The sequence below is a fragment of the Saccopteryx leptura genome, chromosome 3 (assembly GCF_036850995.1).
Source record: "Saccopteryx leptura isolate mSacLep1 chromosome 3, mSacLep1_pri_phased_curated, whole genome shotgun sequence".
NCBI classification, from domain to species: Eukaryota; Metazoa; Chordata; class Mammalia; order Chiroptera; family Emballonuridae; genus Saccopteryx; species Saccopteryx leptura.
The window spans coordinates 228,934,977-228,957,694 of record NC_089505.1 but is presented as its reverse complement, the minus strand read 5'-3'; the positions used below and the strand labels follow the sequence as shown (position 1 = coordinate 228,957,694).

The 22,718-nt window shown below is 39.3% G+C and overlaps 1 protein-coding gene across 1 annotated transcript in view; it reads left to right on the top strand.

The window, feature by feature from the left end:
* The window catches only part of DNAH6 (dynein axonemal heavy chain 6), a 300,118-nt gene that overhangs the window by 9,667 nt on the left and 267,733 nt on the right, over positions 1-22,718 (top strand). Inside the window, exons 3-4 of the mRNA XM_066377849.1 lie at positions 4,075-4,245; positions 8,239-8,504. Of these exons, the coding sequence (XP_066233946.1) occupies positions 4,075-4,245; positions 8,239-8,504 (437 nt within the window). The remainder of the gene's footprint in view (positions 1-4,074; positions 4,246-8,238; positions 8,505-22,718) is intronic.

The window sequence follows — 22,718 nt, the reverse complement described above, 5'->3', positions numbered from 1 at the left end:
TCCTTTAGTTTTTATCTGTCCAGGTACTTCTTTATCTGTCCTTCAGTTCTGAATGATAACCTTACCAAGTAGAGTATTCAAAGTGGTAAATTCTTTTCTTTCAGCACTTCAAATATATTATGTCATTCCCTTCTGGCCTGCAAAGTTTCTGCTGAAAAATCAACTGATAGCCTTACAAGGTTACCCACCCTTCCTTGTATGTGACTATTTATTTTTGTTTACTGCCTTTAATATTCTCTCTTTATTTGTAACTTTTGCTATTTTCATTATAACATGTCTTGGTGTGTGTCTCTTTGCGTTTACCTTCTTTGAAACTCTCTGTACTTCCTGTATCTGGATGTCTGTTTCTTTCTGAAGGTTAGGAAAGTTTTCAGCTATTAATTCTTCAGGTAAGATTCCTGCTCCTTTCCCTCTTTGCTTTCTGGGACCCCTATACTGTGGAAGTTTAATATGCTTAATGTTGTCTCAGAGGCCCCTTAAACCATCCTCATTTTTTAAAATTATTTTTTATTTAGCGAGAGAAGGGGAGGCAGAGACAAACTCCCGCATCCAAATTCATCTAACAAGCCCATAGGGGGCGATGCTCTGGCCATGTGGGGCATTGCTCCATTGCTCAGCAACCGAGCTCTTAGCAACTGAGGCAGAAGCCATGAAGCCATACTCAGCATCCGAAGCCGACTTACTCCAATCAAGCTATGGCTGCAGAAGAGGAAGAGAGAGACAGAGAGAGAAACGAGAGAGAGGGATAGAGAAGCAGATGGGCATTTCTCTTGTGTGCCCTGACTGAAAATCTAACCCAGGACATCCAGATGCCAGGCCAACACTCTACCACTGAGCCAACTGTCCAGGGCCAAAATTATTTTTTCTTTTTGTTGTTCTTATTAGGTTATATTCACTATTCTGTATCCTAGGTTGCTAATCTGGTCTTCTGTATTATCTAATTATTGTTGATTCCCTCAAGAATGATTTGATTTCAGTTATTGTGTTCTTTAGCTCTGATTTGTTCTTTTAATATTTTCTAAGTCTTCGTTAGAGTGCTCTATTCTTCTGCCAAGGTCAGTGAACATACTTATAGCAGTTACTTTGACTTCTTTTTTAAATTAAATTTACTGAGGTAACATTAGTTAATAATATTATATAGATTTCAGATGTATAACACTATAATTTGATATCTGTATACTCTATTACATGCCTATATCACCCAAGTCCTAGTTTTTCTTCTGTTACCTTGTATTTGACCTTCTTTATCCAGTTCACCCTCCTCCCACTCCCCTTTCTTCTCTGGTGACCACCATTCTATTGTCTGTATCTATCTATGTATGAGTTTGTTTGTTTTTCCATTAGTTTATTTGATACTTTTTGTTTTATAGTTCACACTTGAGCGAAATCATAAGATTTTCATCCTTTTCTATCTAACTTGTTTCACTTGACATAAAGCTGTCAAGATCCATCTATGTTGTGATAAATGGCAATATTTCACCTTTTTGTTGCAAATGATACTTCCAATAAAGGATTAACATAAAAAATATGTAAAGAACTCATACAGTTCAACAACAAGAGAAGAATCTGATTAAAAAATAGGCAGAGGATTTGAATAGATATTTTTCCAAGGAAGACATACAAATAACAAACAAACAAATGAAAAGGTGTTCAGTATACTTGTTATTAGGGAAATGCAAGTCAAAACCACAATGAGACATTAGCTCACACCTGTTAAAATAACAAGTGTTAGAGAGAATGTGAAGAAAAGGGAACCTTTATACAATCTTAGTGAGAATGTAAATTGGTGCAGCCACTATGTAAAAAGTGCGGAATAGAACTGTCATATGATCTAACAATTCCTCTTCTGAGAATTTAACCAATAGATATAAAAATACTTATTTGTGCCTGACCAGGTGGTGGTGGCACAGTGGATATAGCATCGGACTGGGATGTGGAGGACCCAGGTTCAAGACCCCGAGGTCGCCAGCTTGAGCACGGGCTCATCTGGTTTGAGCAAAAGCTCACCAGCTTGGACCGAAGGTCGCTGGCTCGAGCAAGGGGTCACTCAGTCTGCTGAAGGCCCACGGTCAAAGCACATATGAGAAAGCAATCAATGAACAGCTAGGTGTTGCAATGAAAAACTGATGATTGATGCTTCTCATCTCTCTCCATTCCTGTCTGTCTGTCCCTATCTGTCCCTCTCTCTGACTCTGTCTCTGTAAAAAAAAATCAAATAAAAAAAAAATACTTATTTGTAAAGGTATATGTACTTCTGTGTTCATTGCAATATTATTTACAATCTCCAAAACCTGGAAACAACCTAAATGTCTATCAGCAAATGATTGAATGAAGATGTGAGAAAAATACGCACACACATACATACACGCACCCACACACACACGTAAATCCACCCAATGGAAAGCTACTCAGCCATTAAGTTGTTGAATTTTTTTTTATCAGAAAAATTACTTATTAAGGTTTTTTTCTGGGATTTTTTCTGTTCTTTTATATGGAACATATTCTTTTGTTTCCTCATCTTGTTTGACTTTCTGTGTTTATTTTTATGAATGAAATGAAATCGCTACCTTTCTCTATCTGAAGAAGAGGTCTTGTGTAAAAGTAACGGCTGTGTAGACAGCTTGTGCTGGGTGGCTTGGCAGCCTGGCTGGAGCCTAAGTGGGTGCACACTATGCCAGGGGTGTCCTGGCTGGCTGAAGCTGGGGCAAGCATGACTGAACTGGCCAGGCTGTGCAACTCTGGGTGCCTCCAGGCAGACCAGCTGGCCAGGCCTGGAACAAGCATGGGAAAAGGCAGCTGAGGCGCCACAGCTTCAGGGGCACGCTGTCAGCTGGCGCGCTGGGTCTCAAGGGTCCCTGGCTGAGGTGCATGCTGTGGCAGCCATGCTGTGGCAGCCTTGCGGGCTGTCCTGAGCACTCGGACCATGCTCCCCCCATGCTGTCTGGGTGGAGGGGGAACATAAGCAATTGCATTCGCAGGCTCCTCCAGTTTTGAAGAGTTCCTGTGGTTTCCCACCCATTTGGCAGGCATCTTGGGGTTAGCAAATAGTTTTAGTTTCTTCAGGTATACTCTAGGTGCACTTTGAAACACTGTTTTATGGCTGTGCCCAGGGCAGGTGAGTGAGCTCAAGGGTTCATCAGTGAGATCCCTCCCTACAGCAGGTTGCCCCACTGGGATGGGGTTCCGATGGTTACTGCATCTCCACCTCTCCTCCCCTCCTCTGTGTGCTCCCGTTCCCATTTGATGTGCAGAAGCTGTCAGTCCACCCTCAGTTGTTGTTCATGAGAAGTTGCTATATATGTAGGTATATATTATTCGGTGTGTCAGTGGGAGGAGAGTTCTGGGTCTTCCTACATCTCCATGTTAGACCCCCATTCCCCGTTCTCAACTTGTGATGCTGGTCTGCATTTCTTTCCCACATTGTGTTAGCTAGGATCTCCCCTCCCACTCGCATTACTGTAACACCAGCTGGTCTTTTGTTTTCTTGAGTGACTCGAGAGATTTTATTCTAAAACCAAATTAACAGCTATTGACTATACTTATTCTCAAGCTTTTTTTTTCACCCTCATATATGATATTAGTATCATGCTAAAATCATAATGCTTAGAATAAAGGCATTATAGTGAATTTTTTCAATTTAATTTTTATGTTAAAAGCTGAATTTTTACAGCATTAATTTGAAGGTAGATTTTCCTAAGATAATGCCACCATTTAAAATAATGTTTTTAATCAGTTGTGGCTATGGAAATTAATGAATGACTTTTGGGTAGGGATTTGTGATGGATAATTAGTGGGTCTCTGACTTCATACCCCTGAGCCCTTTCTGTTATAACCTTAACAGAAAGTGTTCATTAGTACTTAAAATACAGAATTAATGAAAATCAGCAGAAGTCTAGTCAAGCAATAATGCATGGACAGACGATGGTGGTAGCTCCTGCAATGATTGTGGTTTGGATAGGAAATTATTCCCATGTGGAAATCAATTTCCAACAGGGATGGAGTCCAAAGGTAGTGAATAATAAGACAAGTTCACATTAATAGTAAAAGATTAACATGCTTCTTTATTCCCCAAAGCCAGTACTAAAAGTCTACCAAGATCATAAGAGGCCTGAATACATATATGAACAGAATCGATTTCAGTTGATCACTTCTGGAATCATAAAACCACCAGCAAGTATTGACAAAAGTTCTACCAGATCACCTGCTCAGTTTTTTCAGCATAAAGATGCTTCAAAGAAAAAACAGGTATAGTATTTAAAGTTCTTAATTATTTTTTTTATTTAATTTTATTTTTATATAGCATTGCTAACATGATTTTAATGCATAAGAATAGTGGCAAAATCTTTTCCTATCAGGTTTCATAAAGGATTTGAGGAATATGATATTTGTCAGCTCTTCCTATTTGAGGAACATTTGGACAGTAGAGGAAGCACAACATCTGTTCAGTGTCTTCTGATCTTCTCTTGCATGTTAAAAAAGACATAATAGTGTTTTAGCTTTTATGAAATTTTCATCATTATTCCCCAAAATGGCAACATTCGAAAACCTTAGTAAAAGGCAGTAAAACAGAAACTGAGCTAGATCGATAACTTTTCTAACTGGTGAGGGTTGTAGAGTGGTGAAGTTGTCTTGCAGGCAATAAGTGAATAACAGCTCTGGGGAGAAGTCACCAGAGTATGGCTTTATATGAACACTTGTAGATAATTAAAGAAATGAACAGAAGTGGGTGGAAGAAAGGATGGAGGATACATACCATAAAAATACAAATAAAGCCAAAATTTCTCTGAGCTTTTTATTGAGAGGATCCTTTGACATTTGTTAAGCATTTCAGTGCTAATTGTCTTTCATGCATCAGGCTAGTGTGCTAGAAATAAAGAGCTGGGAACAAGCTTTGTCCTCAAGGATTTCAGAATCCAGAGGTTGGCAGATGGACAAGTGAATGCTCAAAGTGTGATAAGAGCTCTCATTGGTCATTTCATGTATAAAACAGTGGATAACTGACTAGAAGGAATATTGACATCTAGTGTCCAGGGGTGTATGATCACTAGAGGAATAGCATCCTAGGGCGTTACACTTGGCTTTGAGGAATGAGTGAAAAGTTACAAGACAGATAAGGTGAGAGAGAGAAAGAGTTGGGGGGTTGAGAGGACATTTGTGAGGAAGCTCACAGTGTGTTTGGGTGGGATGATACTGAGAGATGATACCACATGACTGATAAAAATTATACAGCTTCAGTAAATTTGGTTTTTGTGAAATAAAAAGAGAGTGAGCCATCATAAGTAGGGCCAGGAAAGCTCCATTTGCCTATAAATCAATTCATTTAGTATAAAGTGGGCTACAAGATCTTGCATTTAAAGAAGAGAGAGAAATTGTGTGGTTAACTGGGACGAAGAGAGGAAGCTAGAAAGGAAAGTTGGTGGTGGGCTTGATTGTAGCTGGAACTAAGTGAAGAATGAAGTATAGAGTTTGGGGTTGAAGGAAAATAATGGGAGAAAGGAGATATGCCATATAAAAGAAGACAACTATTTATTTTGAGAAGAGGGCCATCTTGGAGAGTAGTGCTTTCTTAAAATGAGTTTAGAATGGAAATGTAATGAGGATTTCCCAAGAGATGAAGTGAGAAGGGAAGGGAAGAAATGAAAGGGAAGGGAAGGGAGTTAGAAGTGTTGCTTCTGGTAATTAAGAAAGAATAAATTCTCAAATTGGACTAGGTATCCATCACAGAGGATGTTCTACATCTTTATGAATAAACGCTTTCTTTATTCTATCCCCCCTCATCCCTGAGAAGCCTGAATTTGTGTGACTACTTAAATTGAATCCCATCGTCCCACTGAGTTAAATGCAAGCCTAACTCATCTTATTGCCCTTCAGTTTACTGAGCTTCACAGGTGTTGCATCTTTTACAAATGGGAGGCAAGACCTTCACCATCAAAAAGGTTATAGTTCTCTTTATTACAAAAAGTATACTTAATTTCTTATGGTAGTCTGGAACTGAACCCACAATATCTCTGAGGTATGCCTATAATTATACTAAGATGAAAATGTGTAGGCCTATTGTTGAAGAGATTTTTCCTTTAGAGTGCAGTAAAACTTAAAAGGAAATAATTTAGAAAATAAGTGCATTTTTGTTAAAATATTAATACTCTAGTCTCATAAAAATATTAACGTTTTCTGTAGCCCTTTTAAAACATTGGAACAAGGTACTGTATGTTTTCTCTGGTGCTGGGAATCTGATTTTGTCTATTCTTTTACATAAGAAAACAGTGCCACTGCTGCTATTCCAAGCCAATAAATGAAAAGAACTTTTTATCTTTTGACTTCAAAGGTGTATATCCTTAAGCTCTGAGCTTTCTAGAATTTGCCTCTCAAACTTTTATTCAACATGGTATATTTAATTAAAGATGGAGAATAATGATCACTGTGAATACAAGCTTCCTGTGAAACTTGTTCCACAGAGCTTATGATAATAAATCTCTTGTAGAAATGGCAGCCTCTATTAGCTATGCTAACAGCCGGTAAAAAGATTAATTATGTATTTCCATCAATTATTCAACAAAGCAGTCTGAGATGGTGATTCTTTCATCTTAACGCCATTTGCCCCTGTACTGTCAGAGAGACAAGGTGGTGACTGTTGGAATTAAATGTCAAATTTCCTCAAATGTGATTATCAACCTCCTTCATAGTAGGAGAGGATGTGGGCGATGCTGCCCCAAAGTTTGTTGCAGAAGAACAAAGGGGTGTGTGTGCTTCCGTGTCTTTTGGGGGCGGGACAGGTGAGAGATGCAGAATCATAGGCTTCCGTCCAGACTGACTGACAGAAACCACATTGTAATGTGACACCCACGTAATTCACACACACATTGAAATGTGAGAAGTACTGGTCTCCTCTCTAAAACTGGCAATTATGAGTTAAAAACATGTATACTTTTTGATGTTATGATGTAATGATTCCCAATATTCAATGTAACTACCACTCACGTTCACAGAAACCTACAGTTTATTATGAGTTACAGTCACAGCTGGATGAGATTTCTCTCATTTAAAAGTGTCAGGTTCCGGCCCTGGCCGGTTGGCTCAGCGGTAGAGCGTCGTCCTGGCGTGCGGGGGGACCCGGGTTCGATTCCCGGCCAGGGCACATAAGGAGACGCGCCCATTTGCTTCTCCACCCCCACCCCCCTCCTTCCTCTCTGTCTCTCTCTTCCCCTCCCTCAGCCAAGGCTCCACTGGAGCAAAGATGGCCCGGGCGCTGGGGATGGCTCCTTGGCCTCTGCCCCAAGCGCTAGAGTGGCTCTGGTTGCGGCAGAGCGACCCCCCGGAGGGGCAGAGCATCGCCCCCTGGTGGGCAGAGCGTTGCCCCTGGTGGGCGTGCCGGGTGGATCCCAGTCGGGCGCATGCGGGAGTCTGTCTGACTGTCTCTCCCCGTTTCCAGCTTCAGAAAAATACAAAAAAAAAAAAAAAAAAAGTGTCAGGTTCCCAGAACAGGCAAGGAAGTTGAGGGGAGACGCTACAGTAAAAGCACTGTTCCTGAGCAGGGAGAGCAGAGGGCTCCCATGAACACAGAGAACGGGTAGTGTGTAATACACAGTGTAATAGACTTTGAGTTACAGGAGAGCAGCAGGCAAGGGGAGCTGAGGCAGGGCTCCTGTGTGGAAAGGGAATGGATACCTGGATAAGGGAGCACTGAGAAGGAATATCACTGCCTAACAATAGTTTGAAAATGTTCAGTTCCAAAGTGCTTGCTTTGAGCCCTGAACACCTCAAGCAGTATAGTAATTGATTCTTTTTTTTTTTTTTTTTTTTTTTTTTTACAGAGACAGAGTCAGAGACAGGGATAGATAGGGACAGACAGATAGGAACGGAGAGAGATGAGAAGCATCAATTACCAGTTTTTCGTTGGACACCTTAGTTGTTCATTGATTGCTTTCTCATATGTGCCTTGACTGCGGTCCTTCAGCAGTCTGAGTAACTCTGTGCTTGAGCCAACAACCTTGGGTCCAAGCTGGTGAGCTTTTTGCTCAAGCTGGCGACCTTAGGGTCTCGAACCTGGGTCCTCCGCATCCCAGTCTGATGCTTTATTCACTGCGCCACTGCCTGGTCAAGCAGTAATTGATTCTTGAGGTCAATATTTACACTTTTTATAGCTTTTTTTTTTTTTTTTTTTGCAAATCCTCATTTATTTTCTCTGTTTATGAGTTTATTTTTTTGCTTAATCCCTTTACCATTTTTGGCTTTATTTAGGTCCGTCAGCCTTCCAGTGAGGTATTCTCTCCCTCACCTCCTAAACTGCCACGCACCACCAGCAGTGAGAGAAGAGAGCTCTATGGGACTGGTCCCTTGGCTTACCCTGAGTACATTTTCCACGACCGGGAAGATGTTGTTAAAGCCAACATTCGTAACCCCTTGCAGATCATTAAAATATTACGTGAAAATGAACATCTTGGATTTCTTTACCTGGTTCCTGCAGTGCCAAGGTCTTCCATTGAATATGATACATATAATCTGAAGTAAGTTCTTTTTTATTAAGCAATATATTAACTTTAAAAATTACACATAAGATTGCAAATGTTTCCCATAATTGACTATTAATGATAAATATGATAAAATATAATTTTGGTTATCATCCAATGATAAATGAATCTTAATCACAATTTATTTTTCCTTTATTTATAGACATTATGTATTTATGAAGCACTGTTGTAGTCCTCACATTTGAATTATGTAATGCCATCTATTTTTAATCAGTATTGCAAACTTGTTTTGTTATTTTGGGATTACTGAGGAAAGAAGATGGTAATGTATAAAAAGTCAATGATGCATTTGTTTTACACATCATTTTAACTGACAGCAGTTTTGAAATAATCTTTCCTTAATGTGATACCAGTTTAGCTTTGCCACCAAATTCTTTGAACTACCTTCCTTATTCTTTACTGTGCAGGAAGCAGAAGGACCTTCTAGAGTTCACTTGTTCTCCCTTACATTAGTTTTATTGAGTCAGATAACTCTAAAGACAGACCTCCTCCTGAGGAGAAATGAGGAAGAAGAAAACATTTTAATTAAAATGATAGACGTATTGCAAGTCCAAAAGAGCTCAACAGGAGTGAAAATAATTTGTAGAGAAAATAGAGATGCTTATGAAAATCCAGTTTATCAGGCAAATGTATTGAGTACCCTCTCTATAGCAGGAACTATTCAAGGTGCTAAAGAGATTAGTGAACCATCCAGATTAAAGTTGCTGCCCTCATGGAGCTTACATTTTAGCAGAGGGAAACAATAGTAAATACCATATGAGTAAATTATATGGAATGCTCTAGGAAGTGATAAATATTATAGAAAAAAAAAAGACTAAACAAAGGTGATTGGGAATTCTGAGGAAGAGGATGTGAATTAACCAGGATGGTCAGGATGGGCCTTATTGAGAAGCTGGCATTTGAACAAGGACTTGGTGGAGAAGAGGACTGAATTATGTGATGGTTGGGAGAGGGAAGAAGAGCATTCTGACATCAGGAAAACGAATACAAATATCCGAAGGTAAGAGCACACTGGTTACATTTCAGAAGTGAAGAGGAAGCTGGTGTGGCTGACTATGCTGAAGAGAATGGGAGCTAGGGAACAGATACAACGGGCCTTCTGGTCACTGTAAGGACATTAGCTTTTACTCTGAGAAAAATGGAGAACCATGGAACAATTTCAAACAGAGAGCTGTTAAGATCCGAATCGCATTTTGAAAAGGACCACACTGACTGCTTTGTAGAGAATATAGATTTTTGAGGAACAAGAATTGAAATGGGAGGAGCAATTAGAAGGGTTGTAAATATTCAGGTGAGAGATGGACCAGGTGTTGATGGTGGAACTGGTGAGAAGTAGGTCAAACTCTAAAAAAGAATGGAAAGTCAAGCCAACAGGATGTTTTTGTGAATTGTATGCTATGTGGACAATCAGAGAAGAGTCCGGGATGACTTTAATGATCCATTTGCCTGAGCTATAGAAAGAGTAGAGTTGCTATTAACTGAAACATTGAAGGTTGAATGGAATAGATTTATTCATTGAAGAAGAAAGTGTGAGTTTGGACATACTTATTTTTGGATGCCAAAGATAGAGAAGAAATGAGGGGAAAGAAAAATGGTGATCAGAGCGAGTGTTTTTAAGATAAGAGAAATACCTTGTTTTGTTTTGTTTTTAAGATAGGAGAATGAACATATAATGGAATAGAAAGCCCTGTGATGTAAAAAAAAAATGCCATTGCTTACTTAGTAGACTACAGTATAATTTAAACATAACTTTTCCATGCAGTGAGAAACCAAAAAATTTAAATGAGTCCTTTTATTGCAATATTCATTTTTTGTGTGTTGGTCTGAAGCCCAACCTGCAATCTTGCTGAGATGTGTCTTTATTGAAGATGAAATTGGAAACTTTGCTTTCGTTGAAGTGGGAAATTAATTTCATTTATACGTTAATGCGCTCTTTCACCAGGGGAACTGAGTTGATGTTTAATATTTGGACTGACAGTCATGATGCAAGATCTCATTTAAGAAGATAGTGTTGAACTCACTGTTATCATGTTTTAGGGTTAATGCTAAATCTCCCTCCCTAGCCTGAACTCCAAATATTATAAACCTCATGAGTTAAGACAATGATTTGGATGCTACTTAGCTGAGGCAGCTAAATTGGAAGCTAAAAGTGATAAATACTGGTTTAACAAAATGAAACATGATTTCTTTTCAAAGTAGTCAAAATATAACGTATATAATATCTTTACATACTTTTAAGTGTAGTAAAATACATTAAATATGAAGTTCCACAATATTTGTATCTACTAAGTGAGAAAATAGTTCCATTTATCAAGTTTATTATAAAGAATTAATTTAGTGGTATGTGATAGGCATTAACAATTTTGCCAAGAATAAACTTCAAGGAGATGTTTAGATATATTAGAATATCAGTCTGGTAAATATACAACTATATTCGAAGGTCATCTTGCCCAGTGAGGGAGCATAATGGTGACTCTGGTTAGGTCTGGGGCAAGTAAGGAGAAGCTAGGCAAAGGGTCAGCAACTAGAGAGATGACGAACGGCACCAAGAGAGAATAAAACAAGTCAACACAAAAGAATTCTATTCTTTTTCCTTTTTTAGGACTTAGACCTTGGGCAAGAGTGATTGAAATTGAGAACCAACCATGTGGTATGGGAAAGGCTGTTGGCTAGACAGTTGGTTATATACCCACTTTGTGAGAGGACTCCAAATCATCTCATAACATTTTACATGCTATAAAGCAGGCATCCCCAAACTACGGCCTGCAGGCTGCATGAGGCCCCCTGAGGCCATTTATCCGCCCCCCCCCCCCCCCCGCCGCACTTCCGGAAGGGGCACCTCTTTCATTTGTGGTCAGTTAGAGGAGCACTGTATGTGGCGGCCCTCCAACGGTCTGAGGGACAGTGAACTGGCCCCCTGTGTAAAAAGTTTGGGGACCCCTGTAAAGGGTGATGATTTATTGGTGTTTACATTCTAGGTAAAGTATTTATATGCGGTAAATCATTTAATCCTCACAATAATGCTATAAGAGAGATACAGTTATTACCTCTGTTTTAAAGATGAGGCACAAAATGGTTAAGTAACTTCTGGAGCTTTGCTCTTAATTTGTACGCTCCACAGCCTGTCAAGATGAAGCAGTGCTGTTCATGAGACTGATAGTTTGCTATCAAAGAATGTCTTCACTACCCACTAAAAGTGGGGAAGCTGTGGAAGCATTTTTCATAATTTCCATACCTAGCATAATAATTTATGTATCTGATTAAGAAAAAAAATGTTATACTATTACTGAGGCATCTATGGACAGTTATGCTAACAAAGAAAATAAAATAAGTTATAAGATAAACACAATGATGAAAAGGATCAGAAATTACGCAATATAATTACAATGATCTCAAACTTGGATTTATAAGCCATGGTAATATTCTGTCCTTTTGTCTAAATATCTCATTTGTATGGAAATGTTATCAAATGAATCAGTAGTGCCAAGCACATTATGTCAGCACCTTACCAAAAGATATCTACCATACCCAGAAAAGGGTGAACTTTTTAAGGCAAGTACAAGAACAAAATATGAAAATAAGTTCTATTTTTATATTATTATCTAATCAAGAAGTTTTAGTACAAGAACACGCAATTAATATCTGTCAGAATATCTAATATCTGTAGCAGAATTGCAATTTTATCAGGCTGTTTAGATTTTTAAATTTCTATTTGGAACCAGTAAAGCAAAGAAAATCAGTCAATGATATCATTAGATTAGTATGTTAGATGACAAAAGATTACCACAATCAACATTATTAAAGGCTATTACACAAATAAAGTTTTATTGTATATTGATGAGACATTAATATCTGCTAGATAATAGTACTTTTAGAATCCCTGAAGTGAAATGTCTGGAAGAATTTTGTTCTGAGAAGGAAAATAAAAATGCTAGTAGGAATGCAATATTCAAGGCAAATGAAATATTATGGAAATAGTTCTTAAAAATGTATATTCTAGCTAGAGTTTATTTTGATAACTCTGTGGTTAAAATAATACATTATTTTATCCAATATGTAAATGTTTCTTTGTAGTTATTAATTTTGCAATAATCAATAGTATCAAAATTGACTCTAATAAAATACAAGCCACCACACAACTTTCTGTTTTTAGCTTTCTACAAAGAAATGTGGGCAGCATACCATGTTTTTATTGTTTCAGACTTAAATTCATTGGTGACCAAAAAAGAATTTTGTCAAATAATTGTATACAAGAAGGAGAAGCAGGGAGAAGGGAACAGAGAGCCTAATCAAATAATCTATGAAACTTCCCCAACCTGTGTAAAGAGCTGTGTCCTCAATCCATATAGCCCTTCTTCAAGTCACATTATATTAATGACAAAGAAAGAATTCTCAAGATAACCAGGGAGAAAAGGATCAGATTTTCAGCAGAAATTCTACAAGCTAGGAGAAAGTAGAATCAAATATTCAAATTATTAAAACAATTAAATCACTAGCCAAGAATAACATATCCAGCAAAGTTATCCTTTAGATATGGAGGGAAAATAAAGAATTGTCCAGACATATAAAAACTGAGTGAATTTACCACCACAACACCTGCACTGCAGGAAATACCAAAGGGTGTTTTTCTGCCTTAAACACAAAGACAAAAGAATACAATACTACAAATAAGGTGACTAACATACATATATAGAAACAGGACATTGTATCCCTTGTTTTGAATAGGATATTAAACACCTAAATATAATGTAAAGGTCAAAAGACGTAGAAACATTTTTTTTAAAAAAGAAGAAAACAGTAGCTTCTGCAATTTGGAAATGAACTCACAGCATAAAAAGGGATAATTTGTGACAACAAAAACATAAAAGGCATGAGGTAAAGGACTGAGTTTGCACAGTGGAATGGAGATAGGGTTTTATCAGAAGAAAAAGGCCTGCTGTATATATGAATCTTTCTTTTGCATAAACTGAATTGTAAGCACAAAAAGTCTAGAACTGAAACACATAACACAAAAATAAAGGAAATAAGCCCTGGCCGGTTGGCTCAGCAGTAGAGCGTCATCCTAGCGTGCGGAGGACCCAGGTTCGATTCCCGGCCAGGGCACACAGGAGAAGCGCCCATTTGCTTCTCCACCCCTCCGCCGCACCTTCCTCTCTGTCTCTCTCTTCCCCTCCCGCAGCCAAGGCTCCATTGGAGCAAAGATGGCCCGGGCACTGGGGATGGCTCTGTGGCCTCTGCCTCAGGCGCTAGAGTGGCTCTGGTCGCAACATGGCGATGCCCAGGATGGGCAGAGCATCGCCCCATGGTGGGCGTGCCGGGTGGATCCCGGTCGGGCGCATGCGGGAGTCTGTCTGACTGTCTCTCCCTGTTTCCAGCTTCAGAAAAATGCAAAAAAAAAATAATAATAATAAAGGAAATAGAGGGGAAAAAACATAAAATACCACCAAACTAAAATAACAAAAATGCAAGGTAAAAGGACCAATGAAGGTATAGAGCTACCAGAAAAACAAAAGGTAAAATGGCTATAGGAAATCCTCATATATCAATAACCACCTTAAATATAAATTGACTGAACTTACCAATTAAAAGACACAGGATCTTTTAATGAGATGGATCATAAAATAAAGTCTAAGTGTAGGCTGCCCCCAAGAGACAAATTTCAGCTGCAGGGACAATATATGCCCAACATGAAGGGATAGAAAATTATACTCCAAGCAAATAGTGTCCAGAAAAATGCAGGTATCATTTACTTATATCTGAAAAATAGATTTCAAGATAAAAAGCAGGAAATAAACATAGTCATTTTATAATAATAAGGGGGACAATACATCAAGAAAACATCTATTGAGAGAAGACAAGATGGCGATGGAGTAGGCGGATGTACCAACTTCCATCTCCCAAAACCAAAGTGGATTACAAACTAATTTTAAGAACCATCATATGGAAAAACCAATTTTGGATTAAACTAAGAAGACTCTTCAACCAAGGAACACTGAAGAAGCCACACTGAGACTGGTAGGAAAAGCGGAAATGTGGAGAGGGCTGCCCAGCTCCCCGGAGCGAATGGCAGCCAGGAGAGACTCGCGTGGCAGGAAGTGAGTTTAACAGAGAGGGGAGGGTCCTGAGTCCTAGGAACAAAGCCCCAGCCTGCAGCCCCACAGCCTAGAAGAGGTGTATGGACAGTATTTAGCTGGAAACAAGTCAGGATACTGTTTGTGAGAAAGAGACTGATTTCTCAGACCCAGGATTTTTCTTAAAGGGACCACACAGAAAACCTCTCTCAAAACCACTCACCCAGGGCTCCGGGGGATGGGGAGAGAGGAGAGGACCAGAGCAGCGGGAAGAGAGTGGAATCTAGGAGGGACAGGGAGAAATACTTTCAGAGACAGCCACCCTAACCCCTGGGAGGAGTCACTCACCAAATCAAAAGTGAATATTTCCCCTGGAAACAGCAATACCAGCAAAGGGAAGGAGGACACCAGCCAAACAAGCTCTCCTACGGCACTCAGAGCAGAGTCGCTTAGAAGGAGGGAGCTTTCGGGACTACAGTAGTGAGTCTTAGGTTCTGAGCTGCAGCGCACCTACCCACACGGCTGAGGGCTCGCCCAAGGGCAGAGACGTGGAAGCGCAGTTCTGTCAGCAAGGGTGGAAGCTGGCTGGCCATCACTGAGGCCCAGGTGTGAGTTCAGTCTTACCCAGCAAGGGAGGAGGGGACGTGCAAAAGTAGTCAAGCTCAGCTGTGGGCCACCTGCAACCCAGCCTGCAGGGGAAGGGCAGGAGCCCCGGAAGGGGCAGAGACTAGCCCTTGAGCAAGGGTGCAGGAGCACAGCCTTGCCCCGCCCACGGAACCTAGGCTTGTGGCCTGACTTGGGAGCCAGCTCCTCCCGCGGGGGTAAAGCCAAAAGCCCAGAACAGGCAAAGTCCCGCTACTGAGCTTGGGCACGCAGTCCCGTCCGGCCTGTGGATCCAAGGTTTGCAGCCGTCCCACGAGCGGGCTCCTCCAGCAAGGGCAGGGCGAAAGCCGGGATTCAGGTGGAGACCCGCAGCTGAGCAAAGTTGCTCACCCCTGCCCTCAGGGCCGAGCATAACACCACCCACAGGGGTGGGGCAAAGGCCAAGGCCACCAAGGCTAGTACACCGAGCACATGATCACAGCCACTCCCGTGAAGGAGAGGCGGAAACCACAGCAACAGTTCCAGTGGGCAGGCACCGACAACGCACCATACCCGAACGCCCTAGGCAGCAACAGCAGAGGGGGTGGTGGGCCTGCAGACAGACCACACCTAGGGAACACAGAGGCCACACACAGTGGACTCCATTGGCCAAAACCTTCTTTTACACAGACAAAATGAGAAGGCAGAGAAATGCAACACAAATGAATCAAGAGAAATCCCCAGAAAAGGACCTGAATGAGTCACATATAACCAAATTACCAGATGCAGAGTTTAAAATAATGATTGTTAGGAAGCTCTAAGATATTAGAACAACAATAGATGGTCATTACGAACACCTAAATAAAGAGATAGCAAATATAAAAAAGGACATTGAAATAATAAAAAAGAATCAGTCAGAAATGACAAACACAATTTCAGAAATGAAGAACACAATGGAAAGAATTAAAAGCAGGATGGATGAAGCTGAGAATCGAATCAGCGAGTTAGAGGACAAGATAAAAAAAGGCACAGAAGCAGAACAGAAAAAAAGAAAAGAGACTCAAGAACTCTGAGGAAACTCTAAGAGAGTTCTGTGACAACATGAAGAGAAATAACATCCGCATCATAGGGGTTCCTGAAGAAGAAGAGAAAGAACAAGGGATAGAGACTTTCTTCAAACATATCATAGCTGAAAACTTCCCTCAATTAAAGAAGGAAAACATCTCACAAGTTCAAGAAGCACAGAGAACTCCATTGAAGAGAAACCCAAAGAAATCTACACCAAGACACAACATAATTAAAATACCAAAGCAAAGTGATAAAGAGAAAATATTAAGAGCTGCTAGAGAAAAAAAGATTATCACCTACAAAGCAGCCCCCATAATGATGACTTTTGACTTCTCAACAGAAATACTTAAGGCCAGAAGGGAATGGCAAGAAATATTCAAAGTAATGCAGAACAAGAGCCTACAACAAAGACTACTTATCCAGCAAGGCTATCGTTTAAAATTAAAGGAGAAATAAAAAGCTTCCCAGACAAAAAAAAAACTCAAGGAATTCACTACAACCAAACCAGGCTGCAAGAAATGCTGAGGGGCCTGTTGTAAACAGATCAAAGGAGAAAAAGAATATAGCAAAAGAGGAATACAGTTTTAAAGAATAAAATGGCAATAAACAATTACATAATAATAACCTTAAATGTAAATGGATTAAATGATCTGATCAAAAGACATAGAGTAGCTGCATGGATAAGAAAACAGGACCCGTACATATGCTGTCTACAGGAGACACACCTTAAAACAAAAGATGCACATAGACTGAAAATAAAAGGATGGAAAAAAAATATTTCACACAAATGGAAAAGAAAAAAACGCTGGGGTAGCAATACTTATATCAGACAAAATGGACTTTAAAAGAAAGACTATAGTAAGAGATAAAGAAGGTCACTACATAATGATAAAGGAAGCAATCCAACAGGAAGATATAACCGATATAAATATCTACGCACCTAATATAGGAGCACCTAAATATATAAAGCAGACTTTGATGGATTTAAAGGGCGAGATAACAGCAATACCATAATAGTAGGGGATTTTAATACCCCACTAACATCACTAGATAGATCCTCAAGAAAGAAAATTAACAAAGACACAGCAGACTTAAAGGACACAATAGATCAACCCGATTTAATAGATATTTTTATAACCTTTTACCCTAAAGCAGAAAAATATACATTCTTTTCATTTATTTATTGTTTTAGAGAGGAGAGGGAGAGACAGAGAGAGAGAAGGGGGGAGGAGCTGGAAGCATCAACTCCCATATGTGCCTTTACCAGGCAATCCCAGGGTTTCGAACCGGCAACCTCAGCATTTCCAGGTCGACGCTTTATCCACTGCGCCACCACAGGTCAGGCCTATACATTCTTTTCAAGTGCTCATGGTACATTCTCTAGGATACACCACATGTTAGGGCACAAAAGTGGTCTCAATAAATTTAAGAAGATTGAAATCATAGCGAGCATTTTCTCTGATCACAATGGCATGAAACTAGAAATCAACCACGACAGAAAAACTGAAACATACTCGAACACTTGGAAACTAAATAGCATGTTATTCAACAATGAATGGGTTAACAATGAGATCAAAGAAGAAAATAAAAAATTTCTAGAAATGAATGATTACAAGTATACATCAACTCAAAATGTATGGGACACAGCAAAAGCAGTCCAGAGAGGGAAGTTCATAGCATTACAGGCATACCTCAAACTAGAAAAAGCTAAAATAAACAACTTGACCCTGCATCTAAAAGAACTAAAAAAAGAACAGCAAGTAAAGCCCAGAGCTAGTAGAAGGAAGGAAATAATAAAGATCAGAGCAAAAATAAATGACATAGAGGCTAAAGAAAGAATGCAGAGGATCAATGAAACCAGGAGATGGTTCTTTGAAAAGGTAAACAAGATCGATGAATCTTTAACCAGACTCACCAAGACAAAGAGAGGACTCAAATAAATTAAAATTAGAAATGAGAATGAAGAAATGACAACTGACACAACAGAAATACAAAATATTGTAAGAAAATACTATGAAGAACTGTATGCCAAAAAATGAGAAAACATAGATGAAATGGACAAATTTCTTGAAACATATAATCATCCAAAAATTAATCTGGAAGAATCAGAAAACCTAAACAGATCGATTATAACAAATGAGATCGAAACAGTTATCAAAAATCTCCCAAAAAAGAAAATTCCTGGGCCAGAGGGCTTCAAAAGTGAATTCTACCAAACATTCAAAGAAGAACTAACTCCTATTCTTCTCAAGCTATTTCAAAAAATTCAAGAGGAAGGAAGACTTCCAAGCTCCTTTTATGAAGCAAGCATAATTCTGATTCCAAAACCAGGGAAAGATAACACACAGAAAGCAAATTATAGGCCAATATTCCTGATGAATATAGATGCTAAAATCCTCAACAAAATATTAGCAAACTGGATCCAGCAATATATGAAAAAAATCATACACCAGGATCAAGTGGGATTTATTCTTGGGAGGCAAGGCTGATACAATATTCGCAAATCAATCAATGTGATTCATCATATAAACAAAAGGAAAGAGAAAAACCACATGAAAATTTTAATAGATTGCAGAAAAAGCATTTGATAAAATCCAGCACCCATTCATAATCAAAACTCTCAGCAAAAAGGAAATACAGGGGACATACCTCAACATGATAAAGGCCATCTTTGACAAACCCCACAGCCAACATCATACTCAATGGGCAAAAATTAAAAGCAATTCCCTTAAAATCAGGAACAAGGCAGGGGTGCCCCCTTTCACCACTCTTATTCAACATAGTTCTGGAAGTCCTAGGCACAGCAATCAGACAAAAAAAAAAAAAAAAAAAAAAAAAAAAAAGAAATAAAAGGCATCCAAACTGGAAAAAAAGAAGTAAAACTATCATTATTTGCAGATGATATGATATTGTATATAAAAAACCCTAAAGTCCAGTCAAAAAACTACTAGACCTGATAAATGAATTCAGCAGGGTTGCAGAATATAAAATTAATACTCAGAAATCAGAGGCATTTTTATACACTAACAATGAACTGTCAGAAAGAGAAATTAAGGAAGCAATCTCCTTCACCATTGCAACCAAAAAAATAAAGTACCTAGGAATAAGTTTAACCAGGGAGATTAAAAACTTGTACTCGTTAAATTATAAAACATTGATAATAGAATTCAGGGAAGATACAAACAAATGGAAGCATATACCGTGCTCATGGTTAGGAAGAATAAACATCATTAAAATGTCTATATTACCCAAAGCACCATTTTTTTTTATTCAAAGCAATTTATAAATTCAATGGAATACCAATTAAAATATCAGTGACTTACTTCAAAGATATAGAACACATATTCCAAAAATTTATATGGAACCAAAAGAGAACACAAATAGCCTCAGCAATGTTGATAAGGAAGAATAAAGTGGTAGGTATCACACTTCCTGATATCAAGTTATACTACAAGGCCATTGTACTCAAAACAGCCTGGTACTGGCATAAGAACAGGCATATAGATCAATGGAACAGAACTGAGAACCCAAAAATAAACCCACACTTTTATGGACAACTGATATTTGACAAAGGAGGTAAGAGCATACAATGGAGTAAAGGCAGCCTCTTCAACAAATGGTGTTGGGAAAATTAGACAGCTACCCGCAAAAAACTGAAACTAGACCACCAACTTACAGCATTCACAAAAATAAACTTAAAATGGATAAAAGACTTAAATGTAAGCCATAAAACCATAAGCATCTTAGAAGAAAACATAAGCACTAAGGTCTTCGACATCTCTTGCAGCAATATATTTGCCAATTTATCTCCACGGGCAAGTGAAATAAAAGAGAGGATAAACAAATGGGACTATATCAAACTAAAAAGCTTCTGCACAGCTAAAGACAATAAGAACAGAATAAAAAGACAAACTACACAATGGGACAATATATTTGACAATATGTCTGATAAGGGGTTGATAACCAAAATTTATAAAGAACTTGTAAAACTCAATACCAAGAAAACAATCCAATCAGAAATGGACGAAAGAAATGAATAGACACTTCTCCAAAGAGGACATACAGATGGTCAATAGGCATGTGAAAAAATGCTCAACATCACTAATCATTAGAGAAATGCAAATTAAAACCACAATGAGATATCACCTCATACCAGTCAGAATGCCGTTCATCAACAAAACAACACAGAATAAGTGCTGGCGAGGACGTGGAGAAAAGGGAACCCTCCTGCAATCCTGGTGGGAATGCAGACTGGTGCAGCCACTGTGGAAAACATTTTGGAGATTCCTCAAACAATTAAAAATGGATCTGCCTTTTGACCCAGCTATCTCACTTTTAGGAATATATCCTAAGAATATCAAATCACTGATTCAAAAAAAATATGCATCCCCATGTTTATTGCAGCATTGTTTACAATATCCAAGATCTAGAAACAGCCCAAGTGTCCATCAGTGGACAAGTGGATTAGACAGCAGTGGTACATATACACAACGGAATACTACATGGCCATGAGAAAGGAAATCTTGCCTTTTACGTTGGCAGGATCACCCTGGAGATTATTATGCTAAGTGAAATAAGCCAAGCAGAGAAGAACAAATATCAGATGATCTCATTTATATGTGGAATCCAATGAACAAAGAAACTGAGAAACGGAATAGAGGCAGAGGCAGGGTCACAGGGAGCAGTGGGACAGCTGTCAGAAGGAAGGGTGATGAGGGCATGGGACCAGAGAAGGTTAAGGAATTAGTGAAATTATATATACATAACACATAGATATAGATAACAGGACAGCAAATCCCAAAGGGAAGGGGGGAAGGAGCTAGGGGGAGTGGGGCAAAGGGTAGTTTTGGGGGACAAGGACATGGGGGTGAGGGAGTTATGTTGAGTGAGACACATGAATTCATCTTAACACAATAAATTAAAATTAATAAAAATTTTTTAGAAAAGTTTATTTTAAAAAAAGTGCACGGCCTGACCTGTGGTGGCGCAGTGGATAAAACGTCGACCTGGAAATGCTGAGGTCACCGGTTCGAAACCCTGGGCTTGCCTGGTCAAGGCACATATGAGAGTTGATGCTTCCAGCTCCTCCCCCCTTCTCTCTCTCTCTGTCTCTTTCTCTCTCCCTCTCTCTGTCCTCTCTAAAAATGAATAAAAATAAATAAAAATTAAAAAAAACAAAACAAAAAAACAAAAACAAACAAACAAACAAAAATTGCGCGGCGGTCCTGAACACTTCTCCAAAGAAGACATACAAATGTCCAACAAATATATAAAAAGATGCTCAATTTCACTAACTGTAAGGGAAATACAAATCAAAACTACAATGAGATACCACCTCACACCTGTTAGATTGGCTATTATCAACAAGACAGGTAATAGCAGAGGTCCCCAAACTATGGCCCGTGGGCTGCATGTGGCCCCCTGAGGCCATTTATCTGGCCCCCACCATACTTCTGGAAGGGGCACCTCTTTCATTGGTGGTCAGTGAGAGGAGCACATTGACCATATCATTAGCCAAAAGCAGGCCCATAGTTCCCATTGAAATACTGGTCAGTTTGTTGATTTAAATTTACTTGTTCTTTATTTTAAATATTGTATTATTCCCATTTTGGTTTTTTCCTTTAAAATAATATATGTGCAGTGTGCATAGGGATTTGTTCATAGTTTTTTTTATAGTCCGGCCCTCCAACGGTCTGAGGGACAGTGAACTGGCCCCCTGTGTAAAAAGTTTGGGGACCCCTGGGTAATAGCAAGTGTTGGAGAGGATGTGGAGAAACAGGAACCCTCATACTTACTGGTGGGAATATAAATTGATTCAGCCAGTATTGAAAACAGTATGGAGGTTGCTCACAAAATTAAAAATAAAGCTATCATGTGCTGACCAGCCAGTGGCGCAGTGGATAGAACGTCAGACTGGGATGCAGAAGACCCAGGTTCGAGACCTCGAGGTCACCAGCTTGAGCCCAAGGTCGCTGGCTTGAGCAAGGAGTCACTCAATCTGCTGTAGACCCCTGGTCACGGCACATATGAGAAAACAATCAGTGAACAACTAAGGTGCCGTAATGAAGAATTGATGCTTCTCATCTCTCTCCCTTCCTGGCTGTCTCTTCCTTCCTGGCTGTCTGTCCCTATCTGTGCCTCTGTCTGACTCTCTGTCACAAAAAATAAAATAAATAAACCAAAAAAAATAAAATAAAGCTATCATGTAACTAAGCAATCTTTCTTCTGGGTATCTACCCCAAAAAATTGAAATCATTTATTCATAAAGATATATATAGCCCTGGCCCTGGCCTGTTGGCTCAGTGGTAGAGCGTCGGCCTGGCATGCAGAAGTCCCGGGTTCGATTCCCGGCCAGGGCACACAGGAGAAGCGCCCATCTGCTTCTCCACCCCTCCCCCTCTCCTTCCTCTCTGTCTCTCTCTTCCCCTCCCGCAGCCGAGGCTCCATTGGAGCAAAGATGGCCCGGGCA